This window comes from Melospiza melodia, chromosome 16 (genome assembly GCF_035770615.1).
Source record: "Melospiza melodia melodia isolate bMelMel2 chromosome 16, bMelMel2.pri, whole genome shotgun sequence".
NCBI lineage: Eukaryota > Metazoa > Chordata > Aves > Passeriformes > Passerellidae > Melospiza > Melospiza melodia.
This window is the reverse complement of record NC_086209.1, coordinates 7,011,237-7,033,011: the sequence shown is the minus strand read 5'-3', so window position 1 is coordinate 7,033,011 and position 21,775 is coordinate 7,011,237. Positions and strand designations below refer to the sequence as shown.

General features: G+C 43.3%; 1 protein-coding gene and 1 long non-coding RNA gene across 13 annotated transcripts in view; one reads left to right on the top strand and one right to left on the bottom strand.

Annotated features, from left to right (window-relative positions):
• Nucleotides 1-21,775, top strand: part of LOC134425670 (uncharacterized) — a 96,873-nt gene that overhangs the window by 56,803 nt on the left and 18,295 nt on the right. For 8 of the 11 annotated variants that reach the window (XR_010029742.1, XR_010029740.1, XR_010029743.1 and 5 more), the window contains exon 1: nucleotides 13,172-13,286. The exons of 1 other annotated variant lie outside the window; for it this stretch is intronic. This is a non-coding gene — a long non-coding RNA (uncharacterized LOC134425670). Of the gene's footprint in view, nucleotides 1-12,072; nucleotides 12,130-13,171; nucleotides 13,287-14,759; nucleotides 14,903-21,775 lie in introns of those variants that run through there. 2 more of the 11 variants (XR_010029736.1, XR_010029738.1) reach the window with 2 other exon arrangements.
• SLITRK2 (SLIT and NTRK like family member 2) lies at nucleotides 7,473-13,409 on the bottom strand. 2 transcript variants are annotated; one of them, XM_063170489.1, is made up of 2 exons: nucleotides 13,304-13,409; nucleotides 7,473-12,117 (listed from the first exon to the last, which is right to left on the bottom strand). In XM_063170489.1, the coding sequence occupies exon 2, from the start codon at nucleotides 12,072-12,074 to the stop codon at nucleotides 9,504-9,506; it is 2,571 nt and encodes an 856-aa protein (XP_063026559.1). In that variant the 5' UTR covers nucleotides 12,075-12,117; nucleotides 13,304-13,409; the 3' UTR covers nucleotides 7,473-9,503. The 2 variants fall into 2 exon arrangements, with proteins under 2 accessions (XP_063026559.1, XP_063026558.1); XM_063170488.1 differs by lacking the exon at nucleotides 13,304-13,409 and adding an exon at nucleotides 12,816-12,896.

The window sequence follows — 21,775 nt, the reverse complement described above, 5'->3', positions numbered from 1 at the left end:
CTGATCCATTATTGGAATAAATGCTGATTGCTCAAGTGAAGGGGTTAACAAAACAAAACAGCTGATCCTCAGCTACTGTAAACCAGTTCTGTGATGTTTATGGAAGCAAACACTGTTTATAGCAGGTGAGGGTCTGGATAGCCTTCCTTAAATAATAAACTCTGTTTTCTAAGGAGAGAAAAATAATCCCCTAAAGTGCTGAAGATGAACATGTTAAAAGGAGCACTGAATATTTACTTTCCTTGATTCAGATTTCTCTCAGAATTTAAGAAAACCAAGTATTTTTAAGCACTACTTTGAATTACCTCTTTAGATGTATTTCTGATGGTCCAGGACAGATGGTTTACCTTGCACAGCCAGAAATAATGTGGGTGTACCAAGTATCTTATGTTCTACATAAATAGCCTCTAAACAATTGCCAATAATCTAGAAGTGTGAAAGTATGAAATTGGATGAGAGCACTTGGATCAGCACTTGCATAGGATCAGAGCACTTGCCCCATCCAGACAAAAAACCCCAAGTCATTTGCAGAGTAGAAACCAGGAAAACCTATGTTGATGTTGATGTGAACATTGTTCACATCCCACTTTATGGATCAGCAAGAAAAGGAGAGCATCAATCTTAGCACTCTCAAAATTTAAATGGGCATAGTATCCAGACATAAGGCAGAACAAAAGGCCTAGCCAGTGAATGAATTTTAGTAGGTTAATCAAAAGCAAATTTAAAAGCTGAGGTATAGTTATGATCTCTGTTGTGTTGAATGGATGTGGTGCCACAGATTCTTTAGTCCTACACTTAGAAATCAACTCTCTTTTATGGAAGCATCATGCCATGGAAGATTGGCTGTGGAAAATGCTGGGCTTTCCTACACATGGCTGGATTTTACAGTATCTGGTTGGGCTATATATGGAAAAATATGCCCACAGTCTGCATTCAATGGACAAGAGAATTATTATGGCAACTATAGAGTCGAAAGAAAGAAAGAAGTTAAAGAGGAAGGGAAGAGGCTGACAAGGAAAGTTGAATGAATTTCTTTCTTTCCCCAGAGTGCCAGGCTCTTATTTCAGCAGCTGTCTGCCACCCAGAGCCTCTCTTGGCTCGCTTGCCAGCATAAAAACTGTCAGCAATAGCCCAACTGACTTCACACAGAAAAAGGTGAATAAAAAAATGACTGGTATGCTGAGAACTATTTTTGAAGGGATTCTATAGGGCAGAAACAGGCAAGTTGATTCAACTCAGCCAGAGAGAGAAAACTGAGGAGATGGGGTGCTATGTGTTTTCAAAGGTTTAAAAACAAACTGTAGCTTTTGCCTACCCATTTTATTCCATATATCTCATATTATTTTACAAGGAGACAGTATCTTTTCCCTGTACAAGGTAATCTTCATGGTCTGTTTTTAACTCCAAAGACAGAAAACAAAACAAAATCTGAAATGTCTACACCACATTCTTAGATCAGAAAAACATATGCCGAGGAAAAAAAGCTGTACACTGTTACTGCATTTGGATGAAGCTATCAAGGCTTTGAAAAACAATTATACTTAGCATTTCTCATCAGTAAATCCCACTAGACTAAGGCAGAAAGTATCATCCTCCTTATTTAATGATGCAGAAATTAAAGCATGGGGACACAGGTATGCCTTGTGCAAGGTCACTGGTAGAACTGAAAAGACAACATTATTTTCAGTTCCCAGCACATGAGCTTTTAACAAGGGCCACTGCTTCAATACCTACAAAACAAAATAAAACAAAACAAAAAACAGATAACATAAACAAAGTCCTTGGTAGCTCAGTTTTAGGCTTTCACTACGAAATATCCATTAGGACTCTACTGTTAGGAATTATCCCCAAGCATTATTTGGAGAGCAAAAAGAAGCCATGGCAAACTTAAACCACCATCAAACAAATTTGTAAACATTGCATTACGGAAAGGAAGGCCACATCAATAAATATAAGAATTATCTACTCAGCTCTGGTAAGTAGCTTATGAGTTGGATGTGATGGTAAATATGGTTACAGAAAATACAGGCTACAAACCATACCACTAATTAAGGAGTGAACTGCAGCATGAAGCATTTTCCCCACTTCCATTATCTCTTCACATAAGCCATGCTTATATCTGAATGACAGTAAATCTGCTCTAACTTTAAGGCTGGGATTTCTCAGCTCTCCAAGGGAGCCTGTCCAGCTCCCTCAGCCCTCAGGAAAGCAGCCTGTGAACCATTTCCCTTTAGATGTTCCACAGAAAAGTAGGCATTTTTGTAAGCTCTTTGAGTCATAAACTCTGAACTCCTTAGTTTTCTGGTAGTCTCCTGTTAACATCTTGACAGTTAAGACAACTATAATCTACCTTTTTTTTCCTCATTCCCCCACCTCCACTATCTTACACAAAAAGCACAAAAAAAACCCCCCCTACACAACACTGTTGTTAGAATTCCTTTTGATTCCCTAGTAATCATAAATCCCTCTGAAACCTTCAGGAAAAAACCCCAGAATTTTGAAAGGCTTTTCCCAACCTCTAACTCCCTCTCTTTATTATAAGCTGAATATTATAAGGTTTTACACAGATACTTATTAGCATGTATGTGTTTTAAATTGGAATTCATCTGAATAAAATCGGCAGCTTAGCAGAACACAGCAGATGTGATGGGAGCAGTAAGACTTTGGCTAAAGCTTTGCTCAATTGATTGGATCACTGAGCTTCTGAAACTTTTGACTTGTTCAAGTCTCAGCTGCCTGATACGTGAGGAGCTTGGCTACTTGTGAATAAGATAAAGAAAAACCAAATATTTTGCTGATTCTATTTGACTTCCGTAGAAAGAACACAGTCAGGAATAATTAAGAATTAAAATTTAGAAGAGCTAGAATAAACCAAAGGTTCTAAGCAAAACCTCACCAGGAGTAAGAGATGTGATAGCCAAAAGGTTGCATCACTCAAACATTACTGAAAATCTCATCTTGCAGCACAAACTTGGAGTGTGCTGACTTCAGATTTATGGGAATGAGTATTGAGTCTGGAAAACTCCCAAATGGCATTTTAAGCGATGGCAAGAAGGACATAGGCATTTTTCTCTCCCCTCTGCCACTCACAGCTGGGCAGCTCAATGGGATTGTTCTTATTTAGTGAGATTCCTGTCACTCTGCCAATCCCAGGGCATCCCACAGAAGGCACTCAGGTGTAAAACAAAGGTACTCTGCAGCTACACCTAAATTCCTCAGATTTGACTGCACCCTGGAATCTTTAAAAGCCTCTGTGACAGCTTTGCTTCCTCATCATGTTGTATGTTCTTCTGTTATTAGAAGAAAATTTATGTAGTCATTACATTTTCACAGTTCTCCAAAAAAATTTGTGTTCATTTCAGCTCTCTGGCTAAGATGCTGGCATGCATCAAATCTGTAACAAATCCCTGGGGAAAAGGACAAAACTTCATAGCATGGCAAAAAAATGCCTTAACTCCAACTCTCAGATGAGAGGCTTTCAGAACTAAAATCAAGATGTTCTAAAATAGACTCTGTCACATTATCAGCAATCTCAAGGGGATTTTTTTCCAGGCTTTTGTATGGAAATATGTCTTATCTCAAGAAGAGATAACTGCAACAGGTCTATATACATTAGCTGTGCTTTTTCCAATGCAGAGTTCATTTTTAAAAAGGCTGTTCTGCCTCCTTCTCTCAAGACAACCAGTGATTAACAGTTCTGGCTGTGGAGAACAATGCACAAGCAGGGCAAGAAGACACAACCTGTGTTTTCAAGACACAAATCTACACTTGCTCTGTCACCACAAAGAATCCTGACATTATTATATTGCATAACTTTGTAATGCTGATGTAATTTGTTATACTGCTAATATGTATTTACAGTACCTTGACTGCTTCCTTCTTAAGATCAGCCACAATGTTTTGTAAGCAGCTACATTCACTGATCTGAAAAGTTTGCTGAGAACTTAGTTTACAAAGGACTTCAGAATTTAAAAGTCTATGGCATTAAATGCACCAATGGTTAATTAATTTCATTTTAAAGGCCAGAAATAAGAACCATTCAGAAATACTGCAAATAGCTCTGCCCCTCCAAACTTCACCTTGTTTACTTTCTCAAAGTAATGCAGAAGCAGTGCTAATATAGGTGGGTGCACACAGGGTAACAGCCAGGGATGAGAACAAATCCTGAACCCTTCAGTCTCTCCTCAAGGATAATGGAGGTGCATCTGGCCTCTGATTTCATCCCTCCAAATGGTTAACAGCATGTACCAGGATCTGCTGCTGTATTCACAGCGGTGTCCTCTGTGTTTACGATCTCAGGAAGAAAGCCACTTTTATGATGTTCTGTTTTTCAAACTTCACTCATACTCTTGAGCCTATTTGGTCTTGAGAATGACTGCATCTCTGACTGCCACTCCAACATTTCTTTCATTCAAAACGATCTATTCATCTGTATTCATAAACATGTCAATCTACTGGTTCAAAAAATCCAACCAATCCTTCAAGAACAAAAGAACAACAACAAAAACCTTCTCCTTAATCCACCTCCCTCATTAGCTAGGATTAAAAACCTTAGTCAAAATGATTGGCCTTGTGCCCAGAAAAGCTATGAGATCAATAATCCAAACAGACTTAATGATCCTCTTAGAAAAGAATAACTTTTGTACTTCTTTGGAACGCTTAGAAAAAGTGATGGGAAATGCACAAGAAGTGTCACATCATCTGCATAAGTTAATTTATGTTATTTTGAAGTTCTACAGTTAGGGGAGGTCTTTGGGAAATAGTTTTTTTTTTTTTCTTCTTCTCTGTTAAATGACGTTTATTGTCTGCAAAAACAGTAATATGAAAAATCACAAACTGTATCAGTGATTAGCCTGTAAGAACCTAAGAAGCTTCATTAACATTTCCAGTGTCTCATTTCACTCATGCGCAGTTTAAAATTATTGTATTCCTATACAAGCTCAGTATTCTATAAGACTTTTTATGGCAATTTAACTTGTTGGTATCCTTATTTTGACATTACTAATTACACCTTCAAACTTTTAATAAGTGCGACTTTTATTTTACAAATTCAAGTGGTGGTGGGAAGAAAAAAAAAAAAAAGAAACAAACTAATCCCTACTGTATAGCACAAGGTGGTGTTATAAAAAGTCAGTGCATTTGACCAAAGCAGTGTTTAAACTCCACAGGGAATGCTTTTCTCATGGACAGGAAAAAAATGTCTTGGAGTAGAGAAGGGCAGATACTCAGCAGAGCATGGATGTTGTATGTGGGTGTGCTAGCTGCAGTCAGCCCAGCCTGACCATTTTCCGTGTGGGAATTAGCTGTTATCAGCACTCATTATCTATCCTCTCTACACTTCCTGGAAGAAAGCAGGCATTTCTGTAGCCCAATTCACACCTTGCGTTGTGAGCAGGAATAAAATCCCCTTTGAATGGCCTGGTATCTTTAGAGACACCACACAACCAGAGACCACCACACACTCTAGAGACACCACACAACCAGTTTGAGTTTAAAATTTTAGTAGCTAATTTTGGCAAGATTAACTCACGCTGAAGACAGCTCACCAAAATGACAGCAAAAAGTGATGTAATGGCAATGGTCTCAGCAAGCTCATCCATTTGCTCTTGCTTAGACACAGGTTATGGCACCTGTTCCAGGCTGGCACACGGGGAATCCTGCGTGGAAACTGAAACCCTCTGTGATTTTAGGCTTCTCTTCTCTGTTCAGTGAGGGGTAGAGGGAACAGCTAAGCAGACTTTCCTCCAGCACAGCTCCCAGGAAAAACACTGTGATGTGACCAGGTGTCTCATTTGACTCAGCAATGACAGGGCAGGAGGTGAGGACTGAGCTCAGGGGGAGCAGGGACAGCAGCTCCCTTCAGAGCTGGGACAGGTCCTGCAGAGCTTGCTCGGGAAGGAATGGACAGCCTATAGGGACTGATAGAGGCAAGTGGAAAGACTGAGGCATGATGAGGGCTTTGGAAGCAGATAATAGTGGTGGGGTAGGAGCTGATAATGCTGGAGCCCAAAAAGGTGAAATCTGAGGGAAGACAGAGACTGCAGAAAGGAGGAGCACCACTGGGCATGCAGAGTGGCTCTGCAGCAGGCTTGAGGACACAAAGAACACTTTTTCCAAAAAGTGATATTTTTTTTGTCACTGGGGAGAAAAAGGGAAATAAACTTTATCTAATAAAGATAAACTTTAGATAAACTTTATCTAATACTTACCCAGAAACATCCCCCCCCCCAAAAAAAAAAAAAGTATTCATGCTTTGGAAGTGTAGAACTCCTCATTTTCACTAAATATAATTGCACAGTTTGAACAGTGCTTCAGTCTGCACTGTTACTGTTTCTGTAAAGGTCATTAAGTTCACTTTCACAACAGAAAACTTATGAAGAAAGAAAGAAAACTATTTGCACCCCATTTTCCCGAGGGAATAAAAACAACTTTGCTAACCTGGTTACATAATTTTCACAGTTCAACTTTTCAAACTGTGAAAGAAATTTTTTTCAGACTCATTATCAAGCCAGGACTCAGGCAAGCAGCTCTCCCCTAACAAGCAGCAGCTTCCAGGGCAGCACAGCTGAAGAAATGTGGAGACCTTCTATCCAGCAGCTGCCGACACACTTTCCCTGTTAAACAAATCTCTTTAAGTGTAACTGAAAAAAATCTTCTCTTTCACCTAGACACTCTATGAAAAGAATTGCCTAAAAGATGTCAGCTGAAGGGTATAAAAACAAACCTAAAAGATCTACAGCAATAATAATTTTTTAGCTGGTACTGGTGATGCAAAATAAAATCTAGTCATTAAATAAATTCCACTAGGAAACCTAAGGAAACGTAAAGCAACAGCAAGCTCTGTAAAGTATGGCTGTGCCACCAAAGCAAACATCAAAGTACTGAGACTAAAAAACGAAACCCAAACAATATAATGTTACTAAAACAATCAATTCCCTATCTTTGTTGTTTGCCAGCACTAGAACACTGAAAACACTTCTGTTGAAAAAATTACCTTTTTTTTCTGAGGGAATAAACCTTTGTAATTGGTTCTTGCTCACTGTAGAATAATTAATAACAATATCCTAGCTGCTGCCAGATGTAACATGGTACTTGTTCTGCAGGCAATACTAAATTTGTACCTGGAAAGAGTTAATAACTTTAAAATAATACTTATACTTTTCTCAGTGTTTCAGTAATAAATGCTTTTAATTACCCAGGGGAAGGAGCCATAATAAGACAGTCAGTACTGGAAGCTTTCAAGCAAGTACCTTGCTCAAAGATGGATGCAATTCCAGTCAAATGTTCCAAGTTCAACTAAAGTGATACCATTTCACCTCCCTCTTGATGTGAGACCATTTTGAAGACTGATTCTTCAGTAGTTCATTGTAGCACTTCAATTTTAAACCTGATCTAATGGACAGCCATAGATGCTATGGATTCTAAACATAAAGAATTGACACGTTAGCATATTAATGTACCCAGATGTCACATAAATCATTAGAAGGCATTTTAGTAAGTGACTCAGATATCTGGCAATACACATGCAAAGCCTCTTTAGCTCTTAAATATAAAACAACTTCCTTTTGGCAAAGTCCTGATTAGAATAACATTGATTGTAGTTATTTATAGCTTAAATGCTATTGCTGACAATTTCTCCAAGTTGTAGATACTGTATTATTAACTATAGCAAAGCTCTAAAAATCAGTCAGCAGAGGCCACTTCAATCTCTGCATGATAATAAAGGATTATTATGTGCAGTAACCTATTTATGAAAAGGAAACACTGTGCTTCTTTCAGACCCCATCAATTGCTTTAATAAGGAATTGAAAAGCCTGGCCTACTTTATATGCAGATCACCATCCCAGTTGCATAAGGATTTAGAACAGACAAAACAAAACTGTTTTTGTTGTAAATAAGGGCTGTTTGTTTAAATTGCACAATAATGTTTGCATCTAAAAATTATTTAGAAGCTAATAAGGTTTAATAAAGTTTGACTGTATACTTGTTAATAAAAATGGTTTCAATATTCTCCATGAAGGAAAAGAAAATTGAAGGTGATAACATAAAGCTTGAAGCAAAACAGGCCTGAGTTAATGGGAAAGGAGAAGACTCATTGCATTTGTTCACTGATGGGCTAAAGAAAACCAGTGCTGAGAATGGAATTGTTAACTTAAAACATTTTATAAAATTTAAGACAGTGAACTTAAAGGTGTTTTTCTCTAACAGATTAGAATTATTGTGGTATTACTTCAGCTTTAGAGACAAAAAGCACAGACAATGACAGAATTCAGACTACCAAAAGTTAGTGGGATGCACATACTGATTTCAGTTGGAGGACTCTGGAGTCCTGGGTTCAAATTTTACCTTTGGCATTGGTTCATTTGCCTGTATGTTAATAAATTTAATGAGGTGTGGGATGACCCCTGCTGGTGTCCCTGCTTATGAAAAAAATATGTATCTGGCAAGAAGAGGACATGTTAATTTCAGTCCAAAAAGTTACAAATATAAACTCTGTCCCAAAATGTATAAAAATACCTAATCCAATGCATAAAATATTATGAGTAATGTTCTGTTAAGTATGAAAATAATCTTAAGCCATTGAACATTACTGTGTTAGAGCTGCAATGCAATGTATTAAGAAGGACATTAATTGTTCAGTTCACTATGACATTGTGTTAAACATCTTTTATTAATGAGCTGTTATTCCCGGCTGAGGCATTTGATAACCTCTAGTCCATTGCTAAATCCTCTCAGTTGATTTCTGTGAGTCACTCTAAACAAACCTAGAGGGAAAAAACACCCCAACAATTTACATTTGAGTCTGTAAGGTCCTAGAACTAGAGTCATTTAAAGAAGGGCAGCTTTCCTATAAATCAAACCTTCTGATTTAATGCAGCTGACATATAGATCTATTTTACAGTTTTTTTTTTTAATTTCAAAAATACAACACATTAAAATAGGTTCAATTTATCAAAGCTAAGAGCAACAATTAAGTAATAATGTACTTAAAGTGCAAAGGCACTTTAACACAAAAAAGTGACGCCCAGTGGCTATAGTTGGTAATTGAAACAGCAGTACTGTATATTATTATTTACAAAAGAAAGTCATAGTCCAGGAAAAAAAGATCTTTGGAGATCTTCTACATAATACATTAAGTTTCCATTTTGAAATGAAAAGAAAAAAAAAACAGAAATCCCAAAGACCCCTTCCTCATTTCCTTCAAAATCAAAAAAAATTATGCAAGATCTATTTCAGAAAGATACATTTGCATTTGCAATGACAGTTCCTAGAGAAGGGTCAAAAGGAGAGAGATATAGAAATAACTTAAAGGGAACGTCGTAAAAGCAACACCACATCCCTGCTATGCTGCAAGGGTTCCTTTTCTCTCTCATTCCTTCTCTAATTTTAAAAAAGTGGAAATGTTGGGAATGCGACAGATGACATCAGTACTGAGTTCAGACTCAAAGAAATATGATGCTGAGCTCATTTAAAAAAATTTCTTTTGTCTCCCACCTCCCCCCTCACAGCTGACTGATTGCAGTTTGTTTTTCCAGAACTTCGAGGTAGTCTGGTTCTGTTTGTAGCTTTCCTTGGAGTAAAGGATGCTCAGGTTTAGACTGTTCTGCAAAATATTTCCTGGGAGTTCCATATAAAACAGTTTTATTTATCCTGTCCTGGTTTTGGCGTCTGGATTCATATGAAGGGGCAAACTGCCTTTTGGGTAAGGTACAAAAGTTATAATGAACTAATCCTCCGGTGGGGAGTTCCTTGACCCTTTCTGCAATATTTTGATACAGGAGCTCTGGTTCCCTTGGTGAGGACTGCTTTTCCAGCAATTCAGCTGCACTGATGGTAAATGCAAGACTGGTGGGGTCTTCTTTTTTGTGGTCAAGACTGCTATAGCTAAACTCATGGAGATTCCTGTAATAGGCAACTGGATCCCCTTCCTTTTGCATGTAGATTGGGTTTTGGCACATCTGTCCAACAGGAGGGGGAATGTAGTTATAAACATGTCCTTCAGTTTTATCGTGGGTCTCAGTGTTGTAAGACCCATACTGGAGCTGAAATGAACTTATATCTACATTGTTGGCACTGGTGGGCATGCTCTGCACCCCCTTCCGGCGCTTAAGGACAAAGACAAACAGACCTGCCCCAAAACAAACTGACAGGATAAACACAACCAGCAAGCCTAAAATTAGGACAGACAGTGGAACTTCAGTGTGTAACTCTGGGTAGGAGCTGGGGGAGGCACCGACATGGGGGGTATCAGTGTTCTGGTTCATGGAGAGGAGAGAAGAATCTGACAAGTTGGGGTTCTCTGGGCAGATGGCTTCTTTGCTCAGGAATTTCAGATGCTCTCCAGAGTGCTTGGTGGGAGACTCGCAGATTACTTCATTGATAACTACAGGGGGATTCGACTGCTGGTTGTTCTGGTCAGTGACTTTCTCTATCCAGTTCCTCAGCCCCAGGATGTCACACGTGCAGTCCCAAGGGTTCTCTTGGAGGTCTATCTGAATCAGAGCCGAGAGCTGGTCCAAGACTCCTCTCACAGGCAGGTATGAGAAATGGTTGTTCCTAAGGTTGAGCCTGGTGAGGGAAGTGCCTCCAAAGACATTATCAGGCAAGGATCTGAGCAGGTTGTTATTGAGGAACAACAGATGAAGATTGCTCAGAGCATCAAATGTGCGTGGCAGGATCTCCTTGATGACATTGTACTCTAGGTAGAGATATTGCAGGCTGTGCAGCCCTTCAAACATGGATCGGTACAGAACCTCAAGGTAGTTGCCATTAAGGTAAAGTCTGCGTAAACTTGTGAGGTTTGTAAAGGCACCTTCTTGTATCACTGCAATTCTGTTATTTCCTAGATGCAGCAAATCCAGCGAGCTGTACTCTGTGAGATCGGTTCTATAAATGACTTGCAGATAGTTACTGGTTAAGTAAAGTTTCTTTGGACTGGTTGGCCTGGGGTGCAGATCAGAGATGTTACTGATCTTCTTCTCTTGGCAGTTAACATTTAGGCCATTGTCTGAGCTCTGGGACGTACAGATGCAGCCAGCTGGGCAGGTGATGGGCACAGGAGACTTTGTCTGGTAAACCATGATAGGTCCAAATATTTGCCTGTCTTTTGACACAGAGACACGGGGGGTGGGGCGGTTCCTAGTTTTGGGTGGCCGGCTGGCTTTTGGGGCCCTGGTGGGATTGATGGCAGAGTTGGCTGTGGGCGATAGCCTTGAGATGTGTGGGTCTGAGAGGACAGGGTGTTTTTCCCTCTGGTTTGAATCACTGGAGCTTTTCCTAGGGCAGAGATCTTGCCTGGTGAGCTGGGTCACATCTTTCCCATGAAGCCTGAAGGGGGTTTCACAGACTATCTCGCCCACAAACACGGTGATGGTGTCTAGCCAGGCCTTGAGTGGCAGCAAGTCGCAGGTGCAGTTCCAAGGGTTTTCCTCCAGCTGGATTTCCATGATGCCTCCAATGTGCTCCAGCACACCAGCAAAAGGCATCATCTTCAGCCGGTTGCCCCGCAGGTCGAGGTGAGTGAGGAGCACAAAGCGGAAGACATTGCTGGGCAGGGACAGCAGGAGGTTGTCATTGAGGATCAGCACCTTGAGCTTGTTCAGCTTGCTGAATGCCCCCGCTTCAATGGCACTGATGTAATTGTAATCAGCCTGCAGGTACTCCAGACTCTCCAAGCCCAGGAAGGTGTCTTCCTTCAGCACTTCCAGCTTGTTGTTGTTGAGGTGCAGCCTCTTGAGGGTGCGGAGGCCGCTGAAGGCCCCCGTGCGGATCTCCTGCATGTCGTTGTTGCCCAGGTGCAGGGTCACGGCGTTGGAATAGTTGACGAACTCATTGGGGAACAGGCGGGTCAGTGCGTTCCCATTGAGAAACAGCTGGTAGATCTTGGACGGGGGCGGCAGGAGGAGGCTGACGGTTGTAAATCCCTTGTTTTCACAATTAATGTTCAGCACGTTCTCCTTCTCCTCGCAAGGGCAGCGGCTCTTGCTGCAAATGTCTTTGGCAGGTTTGCGACTCTCTGTCCACGAGATCCCAGCCACTGTTAACAAACTGAGCAACCAAGCACCCTTCAGCATCTTTATGCGCCGTCGATCCCCGCTTTGGTACCTACAGTCAAACCTTTTGAGACAGGTAAGGAGAGAAAGAAGAAATCCCCAGTGAACACTGCCGGGAGCAGGGGCTGCACGGGGAGAGCGAAAGCAGGTCGGAAGGCTGGGGGGGAAGGGGAGCTGCAAGGCAGCGACTTCCCAACTCCTCTGGAATCCCCCCCTCCTCCTCCCTTCTTTTCCTCTCGGAAAGCGCCAGCGGAGCCGCTGCGGGGGAAGCCCCGTCGGGGAGCTCCCCAAACCCGGGTCCCTAGCGCTGGGCTCTCCGCCCGATCCCCCGCCCGTCGCGGCCGCCGCCTCCGCCCCGGCGGCCGCCGGCAGCACGATCCCGATCCCGTCCCCGCTGCCCGTCCCACGGCCACGGCGCGCCCGGCTGCCCGGCTCCTGCCAGCATCTTAACCCGGGGAACACACGGACTGCCAGCGTCTTAACCCGGGGAACACACGGACTGCCAGCATCTTAACCCGGGGAACACACGGACTGCCAGCGTCTTAACCCGGGGCTCACACGGACTGCCAGTATCTTAACCCGGGGAACACATGGACTGCCAGCGTCTTAACCCGGGGAACACACGGACTGACAGGATCTTAACCCGGGGAACACACGGACTGCCAGCGTCTTAACCCGGGGAACACACGGACTGACAGCACACCCTCCCCGCCGCAGCGGCGCCCCCAGCCCGCGCTCCCCGCGCCGCCCCCGCGCCCGTACCTGCTCTCGGGGCGCCCGAGGGGGCAGTGGGGGCCGTGCCCGCCGCCGAGAGCCGCCGCGCCCCGGGAGCCAGGCGCCCGGCGGCGAGCGGCATCGCCCGCTCACGCCTCAGCAGGAGCCCAGCGGGGCGCCGCCGTCCCGTCCCGTCCCGGCCGGGCCCGTCCCGGCCGCGGCTGTGCGGGAAGTTGGGCCGGGCGCGGGCCGAGAGCGGCGGCGCTGCGGGAGCGCGGGCAGTGCGCGGGGCGCGGCGGGCGCGGCGCTTTTGCCGGGTGCCCCGCGCGGAGCCGCGCTGACGTCAGCCGGGGGCGGGGGGGACACGTTTTTCCCAGCCCCCCTGTCCCAGCCGCCGTCCCCCCTTCCCTTGGCGGCTCTCGCAGCCGGCTCCGCTCCCGGCTCGGCCGCTCTTCGCGGGAGCGCTCTGACAGCACCTGCAGGACAGCGCGGGCACTCGGAGCCGGGAAGGGGAATAAGGTAACGAGCGGATTTACCTGGGTCCGGAGAATTCTTGGCCCCGAGTCCCTGAATCCGCGCCCTCAAAATAGAGAGCAAGTCAAGCAGCTCCTTTGGCAAAAGCCAGCCGGCACCGCGCAGCACGCACCGCACACTCACGCACACCGCACAGGGACACACGCACAGCCCGCACACATCCTCCGCACACGCCGCACAGACGCGCACATCGCACATCGCGCACATGCACAATCTGGCTCTCCGAGCAGCGGTGCTGCAAATCCTGATCTGGCATCAGCATCGATCCCCCGCTCCGGCTGGAGCAGCCAGCCCCTTTCCCAAACTCCGTGCCGAGCTCTGCCCTGCACATTGGTGTTCTACACGTTCAGGGAAGTTCAACACCTTCCACCAAACCGGGCTGCCAGGCAGCGGCAGTCCCAAGCCTGAACCCCTGCACCCTCTGGAACGCTGCCTCGAGTACTGAGCAGCCAGATTTAACCACATCTAACACCATCATTCCCACTGGCTGGATTAGCCCCACTGCCCCATTGAAATGTTGTGGTGTAGCGTTTGGCTGCCTTTAAAAAGAGCAAGATGTTGGATCTGGGTTATTGTGACTTTGCTTAAGCTCCGTGCCCTGGGCACAGATCTATATGGGAAAGGATGGCTGCTCTTGGTCTCTATCTAAAGGTAAAACTTTGGGTTCACACTGCGGGGAGGGGACAAAAAGGCACTCTACAGGGAATTTTTAAAGTGCTAGCAGGGCAAGGTGCATTATTGCCAGATTCTTATAGGGTATTATATGCACTTAGTCTCTAGAATGTAAAGGTTTGCTGCCAAAAGAGTTCTGAAATTGGCAAAAGTGGTACTGTCATCTCGTGGTATTCTTTAGCCATTATGTATCAGAGCTCACATTTTAGGAGCAGCAGAAATGTACTGCCTATTTTTATCTCTCTTCTTGAGGCTGGAAAAGGTAACATCCTGCAGCAGCCAGCACAGATGCCTTTGCAGTGCTCCTGGACAGGAATAGTGCTGGAGTTTGCCTTTGGGATTGAAACAGTTGCAGTTTTCCTATCTAAAATTTGGAGAGGTTGTGGCAAGAGCAGGAGCATCCCACACTGGAGCGCACTTTTGGTGCGCTGCTGTGTAAATTTCAACAAGATTGGGATTCTGAAATGCACTCAGAGCTGTTCCATTATGACTCTTTATCCAGCTGAATTCAGGAGCGAAAATTGCTAACATCAGGAAAGATCTGTGTGGCAGATCTGCTGTTTTACAACACTAATACACCATCAACCAGATTATTATTCTGTGAGATTTTTTGCTTATTTTCTGCTCTAAACATGAGGATATGGTGTTTGGGGAGCAAAATTGGACTAGTTACAGGCTGTAGCAAATCCTGTTTTCAGCTCTTTCTAACATAGTCTGGGGGCATGAACCTAAAAAGAGAAGGTAAAAGGAGACCCAGGTCGATTTATTTTTTTGTTTTGTTTTCAGAAGGGAGCATATTCATATACACCTGGCCCACACAGGGGCACACAGAGGCTCCTGTAAGCTCCCTCCATCACATCTCACCTGAGCAGCCCAGCACTACCAGCTCTCACAGGGCTTGCTCCAACATAGCAAAAACGAAGGCACAAGTAACTTCAGTGCATTCTTCCCTTGTCTCAAAGTGTACATTTTTTTTATGGCCATGAGTTTCAGCCAGGTGCAGCTTTCTGGTGAGCAAGGACCATGTCCTGGAACTGGCTTATGAGGCAACATGCACTATCCCGCTTGCTTGTGTTTACTGATGGGTGGGAAATGTGTTTGTGGCACTGCTGATGCTGCCTGGGAAGGGAGAGCGTACACATGGCATGCCTCAGCAGTAATTACCAGATTCATGTGGGATGGAAGGAACAGCATGTTAGGGGATTGCAACAGTAATAAGACACAGAGATGATACTGATTCTATTACACTGCAAATGCATGCATATAATAACCATGGTTGTAGGAGGAGGAACAAGGATTAAAAAAAAAAATAATAGCTTCAGCTTTTTATTTAGGAACAAAGTCCTGATTTCTCAGCATGCCTGAAGTGTTTTATAATCCCTTCAATTAAAAACAGAGTGTAAAAGAACAGCTTTTTTCCTCCACCTGTTTTAAGGCCTTTTTATTTTATATGTTGAATGGAGGAATATTTCTAGTTTGTGACTATCTGGGAGCCTCCAGGGATAAAAGGCCAGGAGGCAGGTTGGTACAGCAGCCCGTGAGGGCTTGGGGAAACTCAAGGTTATGCCTGATTTGTAAGCATTGTGGAGGTCCCAAATATTTAGCTGTGTTCCCTCAATGCTCCTTTTTGTGCAGAGTCATGAAAACTCAATACAGTTGCATAGATTATGAGACTTAATAGAACCATTGTGGCTTTTGAATCTTGCATAACCCAGGCCATCAGCTAAATTTGAATTAATTCCTGTTCAAACTAGATCATACTTCATAGGAAAAAGAAAAAAAATGAAACCCAATAACATAGCCAGGCATATTTTAGCAATTGCCTATGGTGAAAATCTGCCATCATGTTCGGTAAATTGTTCCAATAGATTTCATCCCCCACAGGTAAAAGACTGGGCTTTCTCTACAACTCTGCATCTAACTGTCTTCAGTTGGAAATGTTTATCCTTGTAACATCCTTGTCTGCTGGCTTAAGAGCCCTTAATTATCCCCTACCTGTTTCCCATGGGGACACTCCCAGACAGCTGCAGAGCAAGTATGAACTGAATACTTGCCTGGTGCCAGCCTCACCCTGCTTCAAACAGTCTGTCAGTCCTGTGCTCCTCCATACACCAGTGCAGCTCTTGGCTCCTGCACAGTTCTGAAGCCACCACTTTGTCTGTCTGCTGGCAGGGGAAAAAAAAGCCAGACCACAGCATGAAGCATAAGCGCATAAAATTTGGCACAGATCATTACCCTTCCTGCCTAGTGCACATCATGCTGTTGTCCTTCTGGGAGAGTAAATATCAAGGAGAAGAAAAAGTCTGGAAAAATGTGGAGATAATTTTCTTTCTTCGCATTGTATCTGCAGGTGGATGCTAAACACTACTTATACATCTTTACCTATCAGTTTTTTTGGGTTTACTTCTCTGTATATAAATGAAGGAATAAACATATCCACCAAGTCTTATGAAATGAAGGCAGCAAGAAACAAAGCAAAACTCTGTGAGTTGGATGGAGGGTAGGATATAAGTTTTAATGGTCATTAGAATCTATTAAGGTAGCCTGGATGCTGCTGGCAAGTAAAGAAGTGTTTATTCATATAATATAAGTAGAGGCCAATATTGATTTCTGCGGACACAACGTGATGGGTGATGCAGTAAAACAATGGGAATTTGGAAATATAGTTATTTGTTTATCTCATATGTTCCTCATGCTGTAATCCTGAACTGCACATGAGATGCCTACTCCATGTAAGCTCTTAGGGTTCTGAGATAATCATCATTGCTCTTCGACAATATCTTGTGTTCTGGCTTTCTCTGTGCATGTGTGTATCTCCCTGTAGCTGGAGATATTCTACTTCCATAACTATGTACATTTTTGTGGTCTTTACTATACTGTAAAGTGAATTTTTGACCATCACTTAAAAGGAATTCTTAAGGAAATAAACAGTTCCCAGATTTAGCAGTGAACAGTATGCAAAATAATTGTTACTTGTAATCCACAGTTTCATCTCATCCAGCAGCACTGGGAAGTGCTGTAAAGGACAGGATGAAAGAGGAGTCTCTGGCTTCTCCTTTCTTTGGGCAAGGAATGAGCAGGGGAGGGTGAAGGAGGGTGAGCATGAGAGGCAGGGAGGAAGGAGAGGCAGGGAGGAAGGAGAGGAAGGGAGGAAGGAGAGGAAGGGAGGAAGGAGAGGCAGGGAGGAAGGAGAGGAAGGGAAGAAGGAGAGGCAGGGAGGAAGGAGAGGAAGGGAGGAAGGAGAGGAAGGGAAGAAGGAGAGGCAGGGAGGAAGGAGAGGCAGGGAGGAAGGAGAGGAAGGGAGGAAGGAGAGGAAGGGAAGAAGGAGAGGCAGGGAGGAAGGAGAGGAAGGGAGGGCAGCCTGTGCCCTCCTGGCCCTGGGCCCATCCCGGGCTGCCCAGCCACCGCCCCATGTGCCGAGAGAGGCAGAGGAGGGAGACCCCTGGGATGCAGCCTTGGTGGAAGGAGAGCTGCTGGATGAGGCAGTGTGAGGGCTCCAGACTGGGTCTGCTGAGCTGCCTTTTGCTGGCAATCAGTGACTGCCTGTGCCATCAACTGTGAGGAATTTCTCTGTTTTCCAGATGTGCTTTTTAGCTCCATTTCTCCCAACCATGCAAACATATGGAGGGCTGGCCTACTTCAGAGTACTGTTCACTGACACTTCATGACTACCTATTGTAAAAATGAAAGAATTTAATGAACTATGACTTTAAATTATTGTGCTTTCTAACTCTTCCCTCAGTTTTTGCTTCCTGCAAAGACTCAGACCCTGGCCAAGGTTAGGCATTTTTGAGACCCATTATCTAACTCCAACATGATTTTTTTGCAAGGAGAATACATCATTATTTGTTTCAATAGATCTGGGGTAATCTGTTTCATAACAGCACAGTGTGATTCCACCCTGGTGGTAAAAACTGCAACAGCAGAACTACCAGCTTCTGATTTTTTGTATCATTAATCCTGACTGTCTTAAGAAGAGAATTTAGTGTGTTATAATGGCAGAAATATTGGTTTCAGCAGGAAGTGTGATAAAGAAGCTGTCATTCAGAAGGCATCCCTGGTAGCCTGTGCTTTGGGGATACTGACAGACTCACCACTGTGCAATTAAGAATTGATCATTAGTTTAGATTTACCCCAGTTTTTTTTCTTTCTTGCCTAGAAAAACAAATATCCACTCGCACCTTTTATCATAGGACCCAGCAGAGCACTGAGACAATTAATATTTATGGATGTCTTCATCCTACTCAGGAAAGTAGGATGTCTGATCCAAAGCCCTTTGGTGTCAGTGGAAGGACTCCGACTGATTTCAGTGGGATTTGGATCAGATCTTTGAACAAATACTTAGCTTCAAAGTCGGTACTTAGGTTTTATTGAGTGCTTTAAATATTTTTGGAAGTGCTTTGTTTCATCATGTCAATGGCTCTTTTTCTGTGATAGGAACAACGAGATGAATCTTCCTGATGATAGATATTCTGTGCTGGCATTGCTAAGCTACAAGAACAAAAAAAAAAAAAAAAAAGAAAAGAGAAGTGTGGGGTTTTATGGTTTTATTTTCCCATCATTAAAACAACAATGGATGTATTATTTATTGTGTTTCAAATGTGTGTCCACAGTAATTTCTACCACTACCATTTACAAGTACATTTTTTCAGTTTTCCTCAGAGTCATAATCTATGTGTTACATACTGTGAATGTTTTTAACTGGAAATGTCCCATCATGTAAGCACAAGTGCACACAAGTGTTTTTTGCAATTTGGAGAGTATTGTTTAAATTACTGTGTCTTCTTGCCTTACTTCAGTGGACAGGGGGCTCATATTTGCATAATGCAGTTGATGTATGGGTATGATGAACTTTCACTGTTGAAAGTGTGGTGAGCTGATGTGAGAAGTTTTTTCTCTTTAGTTTTTAGTAGTAAAAGGAACATAAAGAAATCTCTCCATATCATCATTGTTATGGCAATGAAGTTGAAAGAATACAAATTCCACTGTGCTAATGACATATCTAGAAATATGTGAGGAGCAGGAGCAATGGGTGAAATTCAATCCTGGGCAGAGGGCCAGCCTGGAGTGATTCATCATGAAAGCCCCCAATTAAGACCTCAAAACAGGGCTTAAGTGAGACTTCAGTGCCCTGTGCCTTGAGCTGGCTTTCTGCAATAGTGGGAGAAAGTTCCTCCAAATGAATTATTCATCATAAATAATGCATTCTATTAGTTTAGCCTATTTTTCTTGATTCCTTGAATTTATTTAATTGAAATTACTCACCAAATAATTTCTATGAATAATCATGGCCTGAGGATTATTTTTGAGCAGTTCATGGTGAGCATTTCTTATTCCACATTCAGAATGAGAGCTGTGTCATTGAGTTGTCATTATGCACAGAGGTCACATAATTCTGGTTTCGCTTCAGAAAAAAGTGAGATGAGTAGAAAAGAAACAGCATTTTTTTCAGACTCCATGTGTTCCCAAAAGTTCCTTCCATTAAATTCATTCCATGAGATGTTTGTGAATAGCTGCCCACTGAAGAAAGAAATGGGTAATCATTGGCTTTTGTTTTTTCACCTGGTTTCTAAGAAGAGTGTAATTCTGCATGTGCACAGGGTGTGTGTATGCCTGGCTGTCAGTCAAGGTCCTCCCCCATCACAAAAGTTTGGAACCAAATCTGCTGAAAGGTGCTGCTCTGAGCAATTTTAGTTCCCCGCTCATTCATCAGTGGAGAAGTGAGTGAGGATTGCCCCAGGTGGGTGGGAGATTTCAGCTGGGTCTGGCTGAGCTGGGGCTCATTTCCCCTGCAGCGCTGGGCTGGGCACTGGCAGCCAGGGGAGTGGATAATTCACCAGAGCTTTGGCTGCTGCTGAGCAGCGTTCCCACAGCCTCAGGGCTGTCTCTCCAGCATTCTGCCCTCACTGGGCTGGGCAGGAGGAGGGTCTTGGGAAGAGCCCACAGCCAGGGCAGCTGGCCCCTGCTGGACATGGCACCTGGTGCTATAGTCTATTGAGGTGTTAGGGCATAGGTTGGACTCGATGATCTTAGAGGTCTCTTCCAACCTCATTATTCTGTGATTCTGTGACCTAGCCAAAGGGATATTCCACACAACGTGATGTCTGCTCCGCACTAAAAGCTAAGAGAGGGAGGAGATGACATTTGTTACAAGGATGTTTGTTTTCTAGAGCAACCACTAATGAAGACCTACATCCTAGCAAGTGGCTGGACAGCACCACTGTGCTGAGAAGAAATCTTTTGTTTTCTTTTGTTTACACATGCCTGTCACTTTGCTTTAGTAAACCATTTTTCTTTTATCTTGACCCACAAGTTTTTTCCAGTGATAAAAAATGTAATTTTCTGAGAATTAAATACTTCAATTTTAAAGTAAAGCAAAACATTCTCTGCTTTTCCGCAGTCTTTTCAACATCACTCTAGCCAGAAACTTCACTGTCTCTGAGCAGTAATCATTTACCTGAAAAATACCCTATAATATTTGTCTTGTGGAGGCTGGTTGTACACATGCTGACTTTGAAGCATGATGTATAACTGCAAGTGGCATGAAAAGAAATTGATGAGACAATTAGAACTTGTGAGAACGGTGGCTGCATTAATTTGTCAGGGAGAATCACTTATAAAGTATTTCAAATTCCACAGAAACCTCAAAATTTATTTGGCATCTGAAGTAGCTCCATGAGTTGTTATTGCACAAAGCACAAAATAAACATACATAAAATCCTGACCCAGACTTCAGCCACAGACAAATCTCCCTTTGGCTTCATGGGGCCAGGATTCCAGCTGGCTTCTACCCTGGGGATTACACAGACACACAAATCCTGAGTATCTAGTAGGATGTGTTATGATGAGATGTAGTTGCTTGGGTAGAAAATAGGCATACTCAGGTTCTCCTCAGCTACTGACAGTGGTCAAACTCTGATGGTGCTTAAAACTTCTTGATGTCAAAATTTCTAACATTGCTGTTTACCTGGCCTTGGAGTTTCTTTCCTGGCTGTCCTCAGAACCATCTCTGGGTTGATGGATTCATTCCAAAGCAAATCAGAAATATGCCAAATGTGCGCATTAACTGAAAAGACAATAGGAAGGGAAGAAGTTAGGATAATATCTCTGCTTTATCGCAGTCATTGGAATCTGGATGCTGTGGATATTTAGTCAATTGCTTTCCAGCCTAAATGCCAGGAAGTGGTGGGGGACACCTGAATCCGTGGGATAGTCCATGGATGAGTGTGTGCCCCAATGCTGCGCAGCATGGACCTTGTTCTTTGTGTGGTGCCTTTCTAGCCCCTGAGATTCCATGTGAAGTGGAGCAGCTTTGGCCTCAATATGAAGTGTGTGTATGCATTCCATAGCTCTTGTAGCATTTCTTTCCATTCCAAAGCATATAATTCTTGAACAACTGCCCATTCTTTATATGGCCTCTGTTTTATCATCTATTAGTCTTTTTCCTGTAAAGCAATAAAATCCTTTGCACAGCAGGAGATTTTTATGTCCAGTGTGTGCCTGAGCAGCAAGTAAAGCTGGGAGAGAAGAGGACAGCTCAGTTAGCCTTGGTAATCAACTGCACCTTGGAATCTGGAAAATTAATTTGCACGCATATTTGCTCAGAGTGTTTTTGCTTTACAACCATTACACTGGTTAGCATTTGAGCTTTCTGATTAGAAATGTTGTTGCTTTTGCACACAGAAGTGTTTGGCTTTATTATTTCTAGCAGGTGTCACTGATGCACTTAGAATTCTATAAATCTGAGGTCCCTATTTTGCATATATTTACTTATGACCTGTCCAGTGGTCCAGATCATCTCA